Raw genomic sequence first — 7,984 nt, 5'->3', positions numbered from 1 at the left:
CTCGGAGGGCTCCGGCTTCCCGGGCAGGGCAGAGCCAAAGCTCACATGGGTCCAGGGACTGGTCCTGTCGCCGGGAGCGCCGGGTGCGGTAGCAGTGCCATTCCCGTAATCCTAACAGGGCATCACCTCCTGCAGTGGGGAAAAGAGCTTTTTTTTTCCCTTTCCCTCAGCGTGCAAGTGTTCCATGGGGCCGTCATATAGCCGTGTTGTGACTGGAGAAGGTAATGACTCGGTGGCGCTGGATGCCCCGCCCCCGGCAGTTTGGGACTCGCGTGTTGCCGCGCGGGCCAGATGGCGAACGGGATGTGTTCCTCTTTTGTCCGTGGACTTGCTGGCCACTGAAACACACCAGCTCGCTCTGATCCGTGCAAGAGCTTTTTATGCTTCACTGTGATTGATGTCACTCACTACGGAATTCCAATCTTAGTAATTGTATTATTTCTTGGAATATAGCTACGGTGTTGTTTCTAAAAGCTCTATGTATTTTTCTTGTTTTCTTAGATTTTTGTTTTATTTGAAGGGCTTTATTTGCCCTTTTCTTAGTATAAGGCATAACTAAATATTTTGGCAAAGACAGCTCTGGCCTTGATATGCCGGTGGTCCAAGAATGAAATCTGTCCTATTACCTTAAATACCTGTTTTGAGTTTGATGAAGGAAAAAAGTGTTTTCTGTCTCAGGGCTCTTATTTAAAACTGAAGTATTATAGTGGATGCCAGCACTGAAGTCCAATCCAGAGCACTGATCTTCTGGTAGACTCTTTTAATTTCAGAAGTGTGGACCACTCTCAAGTTCTAAACAAGATCTCTGTGCAACTGAACTTCCTCAGACAGCTTTCTGTAAGGCTGAGAAGATATTACACAATGCTGCAGTAATCCTTGGTCAATATAAGCCAAAGAAGTTAGGAAAACATGTACTTGAGTTCGGTTGTTTGGAAAGGGAGAAAGCAAGAGTAAAGTTAGAATTAGTTTTCTTCCCCTTGTCAATATCAAACATATAGTTCTAGACTTTCCCTTCTTTTTCCATTCGAAGGGAAGACAATGAGAACTGTGAACAACGTATGTATGTCTTGATAAAAGATGTCTGCGTTGCTGTCTGTAGTGCTTAAATTGTATGCAAGGAAGAAAATCTGTACTTAAGTAACTACTGAGCAAGGTAGGAAAAACTACAGAATAACATTTGTTTTGCCAAGGGATGTCTTATTTCTGCTGTGAGGGAACAGCAGAAATATTACTAGCTTTATTATTTCTTAATAAGAAATTAAATAACAACTTCTGATACTTCAAACAAAACCTAGTGAGGTGAGCATATCAGTTAAGAATTTTAAGTGTTGCATTCCAAACCGCTGGAATTTTCTAGTATGTAATCTTGTACATACAGAAAAAACATTTTCTCTTGGAGTTAATTTTCTTTTTGTAGTTTTAATAGCAACCTGGAGCACAAGGACAGATGTGTTGCTTCTTTTTCCTGACTGTGTAATATTTGCTTTCTGTAGGACAGATTAGATTGTGGTCTAATGGGTTAGTTACTGATTAACTGTTTTCCTAACATGGACAGCACGTTGAATTTCAGCTATGAATAACTAAGAGTTAGCATTCATCTCTAAGAACAAGTTGGGCATGATCCCAGTCCTCTTCTGGTTGGGAGAGGGACTGGCTTGCATGTTCTGTAAATATGAATTTAAAAAAAAATAAAAGTATAAGGTGTTACACAGGAATGTGGGCTTTTATAACTGACAGAACTGTGTAGCAACCTCAGATAAACATTTTAAAAAATTCTGTAGGTGAACATCAGTAATGACTGAGATTTGCTTATTTTCTAATATGTAATACACTTTAATGTCTTACTGTTAGGCAGTAGAAATAACAGTTTTTTAAGTACAAATGCTAAATATGAGGTTCAGAACAGTTTTCTAGATTGTTCTGTGGAGTTTAATCCTTCCCAAAAGAGCAGTCTTGAGTCTGAGATGAAGAAAAAGATTTTTTTAAAAAAAGTTATTTCAATTGTCTCATGTTGATTTTTAAGAAAAAGATTTTAGTCAATTGGAAAAGCTAAGGTGAGATTCCAAAACAATCTGGTTAATATCCTTACTGATTTGGGAGTCCTATAAGAAAACTAACTTCTTGTAAAATAAGAAGTGTAAAATGTACTGCAGAAAACCTTTCTACTCTTTCACAATCATCTAGGGTGTTACCTGGTAACTAGAATTAGCATAGTTTTAGATCTTTAGAGATCACAGTGCTTTTCCAGACAATATCTCTTATCTGAAAGACTTTGTTTTTTGTCTTAACTACCTTTATGTTTACTTGTTGCATGTGCGCTTTTTTCTAATATGTAGTTGATAATTATATCAACTTTCAAGTAACATTATTTGAATTTTGTATTTTAGGGTAAAATCTTTGGAATATCTTTTCATGCGTTGCCACAATCACTTGTGCCAGAATATGGTTATATTCCAAGGTAAATTAACAATGTATATTTAGATTTTGTGCTTACTTTGCTCTCTTTCTAGTATTGAACCCTTGTCAGAAGGAGTGTAGTATTTGTTCCACGCCTGCTAGAGCTTCTGGGGATATAAGAGTAGTTCCATCTGGGAAAGGAGGGATGCAGAAGTTAGATGGGGAATTCAGCACCACAGCTCTCATTCAGTTGTATTTCTTTATATTCTTCTCATTGGGGGAAATTATTCTATGTATTAAGTTTTACAAAAAATGGTGAAATAGTTTTTCTGGGAAAAACCCCAGCTTTATTGTGTGCATCAGAAGTATGTTTCTGTTCTTTTCTCAGCTTTCTTGTTGATACTTGTGAATATTTGGAAGAACATGTTCATACTGAGGGACTCTTCAGAAAGTCTGGATCTCTTGTTCGCTTAAAAGCTTTGAAGGTAATCTCTAAAGCTGTTACTTTTTTTCTTAATAAGCTGCATTTCACTTGAGCATGTTTTAATTTTTGGCCTCTTTTCAGTCATATTCAAGTTGTAATACTGGAAGTAGATTGGTAACATTGCCTCCTTTAGAAATGATAGGAGATCTAGTCCAGCAACTGACATGGTTCCCTTTTTTTTTTTTCTTTTAAATATTTCTCCTTCCAGGTGATGAGAATAGTTTGGGACTGAACAAACTCATTAGCAATTGTGCAAACTGGATGCTATGAGGATATTTGTTTAGCAATGCTCCCCTGGTGGAGGGAAGATGGGGAACCTGTAAATTAACACACGTGGTCTGACAACATTGCCTGTGCCTCATTATAGATAATGTAGTTGGGTAAAACATGACTGAAACTAACAATGGGGAAGATGTGACTGTTGTGACATGGGCTAGAGCATTACTGCTTACATTTAGAAATCCGACAATATGTTGAAGACTTTAACTCATGTTTCTTATGAAAAATTTCAGAGTAAACTGGATCAAGGTGAAAACTGCCTCTCAGCTGCACTGCCATGTGATGTTGCAGGGCTTCTCAAACAGTTCTTCAGAGAGCTGCCTGAACCCATCCTTCCACCTCACCTGCAGGAAGGCCTTTTCAAAGCTCAGCAGCTTGGAAATGAGAAGAAAACTGCGACTGTGTTGCTGTCCTGTTTGATGGCTGACAGAACAATTGCAGCTTTGAGATACTTTTTCAACTTTCTGAGAACTGTGTCCTTAAGGTCAGTGTAAAGGGCATGCTTGTAATTCCCTTAACCACTTCTCTGTCCAGGCAAGTGCTGTACCTTCCTGTGAGTAGTTTGCAATTTTAACTTTCACATCTGCAGATACTCACTAAATTCAGTTGTGGTCCTTTATTTCATAAATCCAAGGTTTTCTTTATGAAACCTTAATTAACTGGAGACTTGACTTTGTTCAAGCTTTGTAAAGCAGAATTACCATACCTTGCATTCCCTAAAACTGAGGGGATTTGTAACTTCTTGATTTCAGTAACATAGTTGTGAAATTATCTGGCCTGGAATGCATAAATCTATACATTAATCTTGTTATGTAAGCACTCCAGTGAATGAATCCATTTTTATTTTTCTAACTGCATTTGTCTTATTTGGTCTTCTTCTCTGCTTATGTTGTGATAATTTGATTTTAAAAACCCTTTTCTTGTAAAGATCCAAGGAAAACAGAATGGATAGCAGTAATCTGGCAGTGATTTTTGCTCCCAACCTCTTGCACTCAAATGAAAATGAAAAGATGTCAGCTAGTACAGAAAAAAAAATTCGCTTGCAAGCTGCAGTCGTGGAAACACTTATTGACCATGCGGCAGAAATCGGTAAGATGATAAATGCTTATCAGCATGTCTCGTTGCACTGACCTGTCTACGGCTTTTCTTTTCAACTTTTAAGAATAATCAAAAAAAATACTTCTCGACTATTCCAGGACAAGTACCAGAATTTATATTGGAAAAGATTCCTTCAATGCTAGGTGTTGATGTCTTTCAATCGACACCCTCACTGTGGGGCCATGAAGACAGTGAGAATGAATCTCCCAGTGAATGTAAGAGGAGGAGGCACCGAAGTGTTGGGGGTAGGTATGCTTTGTGAAACTTTCAAAACCAAAAATGGAATTGCAACTTCAGGTAGTCTGATCCTAAGCACTTGCTTCTTCCAGAAGCAGAACAGATGTTTGCAAAATTGATTTGGTTTGATCTGCAGGATCTATATAAGACTTCAGTAATCACATTTTTGTATATTTACTCAGAGTTTTCTAGTCTCTTGTCTACTAAAGAAGCTATTTTGGTTTTGTTTGGATTTGTGTAGCCAAATTAATATTCTAGCTTTTTCTGGAGTCAGCTTCAGAGGGCTGTTCCAGAGGGCTAAAGGGGTTTTTTGGGGGGTTTTTTGGGTTTTTGTGGGGGTTTGTTTGTTTTGGGGTTGTTTTTTGTTTTTTTTTTTTTGTTAATTTTGAAATGATACTTTAATATATACTTTGATAAGTCAGGTAATGAGAAAGCAGGGATGCAAATGGCAGGTGTGTTTTGAATTAGAGTAGTTAACTTGTGGTTTGAAGTGTAAATCTAAATTGGATGTTATTGGATACTGTGTGCTCTGGTAGCATGGATCTGGGATTTGGGGTGAGGCTTTTTTCAGTTTTCAACAGGGCTGAGTTGGAGTTTCTTGCCAGATACAGGCAATCAAATGGTATCATCTCATTTCTGCACTCTCTTACAGGAAATACTGTGGTTACATATATGCTTGATTGATTCAAATCCACTGCAAAGTGATCTTTTATGCATTGGTATAAAAACATAGGTACTTATTTAGCTCATGTACCTGGAGTATTAAACCTGACAGTAGTTTAAATTAAAGCTGTGTGATTGTATGTTTAGCCATGGCATGGTTTTTTTGTGTACTGAGCTCCTCTGCTCTGAAGAAGAGAGACCATCCCAGAGTTGCAAAGTGATAAACATGAAAGTCAACATCTTGAGGAGAAACAGTTAGAACTTGGTAGTCCTGTAGAATAGGTTTTGATAGTAGGCAGAGTCTAGTCTTTCTCCTGATGTAGATTACTATACTTGATCTGTTTTCAAATATGTCTTTAAGAACTATGTGATATCCATGAGACACCATAAAATAAGTACTACCACCTTGTATTTTGCTAAGCTTCACTGCAAACACCTGCAAATACAACTGTAGGTTGCAAAACACTTGATAAAAATACTTTAATTTTGTACTTTGAAAAGCAGGAAAACTAGTAAAGTTTCATGTGTATACTCTGCTGTGTTTAATTTTATTTTTAAAAAAAACAAATCAACTCCCCCAAAAAAGCACATAGTTCACAGAAAAGTTTTACATTATTTCTTTGTAAGACCAAAATCTCATACTTTTTTGGACCTAACTTCAAAGCTCTAAAAGCTTTACAGCTTCAAGTTGTCTGTCCATTAGTCCATTAAAGTGAGGGTCTCTGAGACTTTGTGAGTAAGATCTCAATGGGTACTGTCTAGGTTTGCCTACAAGAAATCAGAAGGCATATACTTTTATAATGACCAGTAGACTTTTCTACAAGAAACTTCTGTTGTCTGTGCAGAATGGCTTTTTGTTGTTGTTTTGGGGTGGTGTTGTTGTTGTTGTTGTTTTGGGGGGAGGGGGTTGTTGTTGTTGTTTGGGGGGGGTTGTTGTTGTTGGGGGGGGTGTTGGGGGGGTTGTTGTTGTTTTGGGGGGTGTTGTTGTTTTGGTTTTTTGGGGGGGTTCTTTTGTTTGTTGGGTTTTTAGTTTGTTTTTTTTTAATAATTTTTATATTAAGGAAAATAGATTTTTCACCTATTGTGAAAGCAATAAAAACTATGTTGGTGGGAAGATCTGGGCTATGATTTTCTGTACATAAAACCCATTTAAACTGATTTGCTTTGTTTCTCCCTGAAAAGAAATACAAGTTAAACTTGAGTTGAAAACAGAGCAAGACAAGCTTCACATTTAAATTTGATTGCTCGGTGTGTCTTGCATTTCAGATATTGTTAGTGGAGCATTGAATAAATTTAAATCTAACAGAACACCCTCCACTACACCTCAACAAGACAGAAGCGGTAGGTATTGGTGTATTTGTACTGAGTAAAGCCCATGCAGTACCCTCTGGATTTGTTAACTGTAGTCAACAATTTTTTAAACTGAAGAATTAGAACTTATTTGAAGATAAGTGATTAAATTTAAGTGGTTTAAAATGGAATATAGATACATATTTATTGAGGATACTGCATTTACTGTAATTCTTGGAGCAGCTACAATGACTGCAGTAGTGGGCTGTGTGGTTTAGCTCTGTGGGGATTGCACAACCAGATTTGCACTTTTTAGTTAAGGCTTCAGTGCAGTAGTGCAGCATTTTATCATCTTGGGAATGAATCTGCGAGGACTAAAATTCTTTCATGCTTACTGTTTCTAAAACTTAGGGAAGATCACTATACATTTACTTCCTCCTAATTACCTGTATTGTTTTGTTAATGTATGGGTTTGGATTTTCCTTTCTGGTACTCTAAACTTGCAAAAAAACCCAACAAAATAAAAAACCAAACCCTAAGCTATACTGATTGCTTTGCCTCTTCAAAATGCATGCACTTTGGCTAAGCTTTTGCAACAAGTTTCTTTCAGAGTTAAAAAAAACCACCGAAACAACCATTTACTTTAGTAAACTCTCTACCTTTTAAGCTGTTACTGCAAGTTTGGTTTTCTTAATTTCAGTCCTTTCATCAGTGACTCCGGTGGTTCTTACTCCAAGCACCAAGCGTAAACTTCCAACTGATTGCTCTCAGGGCTTGTCCAGCAAGAAGAGACGATCTTTTAAGCATAGTTTTGCGTTTGAGTTTTTACCAAGTAGCATTTTTAACAGCAGCTCAACACCAGCATCAGGTACAGTGCCATCACTTTTTCCTTGCTGCTTGAAGTGATTGTTGGCTTTTAGTTTAAGAGTAGAGCCTTTTGTTCTTGCTAGACAGTCATTGATGCTCATTACTGAAGTGTTCCTGGCACTACTTCCCCATCTTGGTAAATTGTGTATGTTTATATTCTTTGGTGACTCATGTTACATGGATTGAGCAAAAGCCGAATTCTTTCTTGTTTTCTGTTCTGTTAATCTCTCATACTTGCAATTCTGATGTTCTTTTATCTTTTTTGCTCCCTATGTATCAGTCAGGTTATACTCCTGTTTCTATCTTGGTGCACAAATCCGTGAAGACTGCCTATGCTTCCAATCTTTTGAAAGTTGTAGCCTTCTGTCTCCTAAATGCTTAAATAGCTGATCTCAGCTCTGTGAAATGTAGTTGTTGCTTTTATAAAGCTTCTTTCTTGTGTCCCATCACCCCTTGTTTTTTCTCTAGATGCTAAATTTCAAAACTCTAGAGAAAATTTTACTTTTGTTTGACAGGGCTTTAGCACCACTGTATTCTACTTGAGTGCTTCCAACCATCAGGCTATTCTGAAAATCCTGTCTTTTTTTCATTTGGTTCTTTAATATGGTGCCAACTAAGTTAGAATGAAAGGAAATTTCTAGATTGGCTGTTTTGCTAGATTCCCCCCCC

The 7,984-nt window shown here is 37.4% G+C and overlaps 1 protein-coding gene across 2 annotated transcripts in view; it reads left to right on the top strand.

Annotated features, from left to right (window-relative positions):
* Positions 1-2,387: 2,387 nt before the first annotated feature.
* ARHGAP11A (Rho GTPase activating protein 11A) overlaps positions 2,388-7,984 on the top strand; it is a 10,695-nt gene continuing 5,098 nt past the window's right edge. Inside the window, exons 1-7 of one of the 2 annotated variants that reach the window (XM_017742264.1) lie at positions 2,388-2,458; positions 2,786-2,882; positions 3,394-3,644; positions 4,089-4,249; positions 4,357-4,503; positions 6,425-6,499; positions 7,149-7,316. In XM_017742264.1, coding sequence (XP_017597753.1) covers positions 3,580-3,644; positions 4,089-4,249; positions 4,357-4,503; positions 6,425-6,499; positions 7,149-7,316 — 616 coding nt within the window. In that variant the 5' untranslated portion in view covers positions 2,388-2,458; positions 2,786-2,882; positions 3,394-3,579. The remainder of the gene's footprint in view (positions 2,459-2,785; positions 2,883-3,393; positions 3,645-4,088; positions 4,250-4,356; positions 4,504-6,424; positions 6,500-7,148; positions 7,317-7,984) is intronic. The other variant, XM_008639552.2, reaches the window with a different exon arrangement.

This window comes from Corvus brachyrhynchos, unplaced genomic scaffold (genome assembly GCF_000691975.1).
Source record: "Corvus brachyrhynchos isolate BGI_N302 unplaced genomic scaffold, ASM69197v1 scaffold115, whole genome shotgun sequence".
Lineage (NCBI taxonomy): Eukaryota > Metazoa > Chordata > Aves > Passeriformes > Corvidae > Corvus > Corvus brachyrhynchos.
Note: the sequence above shows the minus strand (reverse complement) of the source record. Positions and strands in the feature narration are given on the sequence as shown.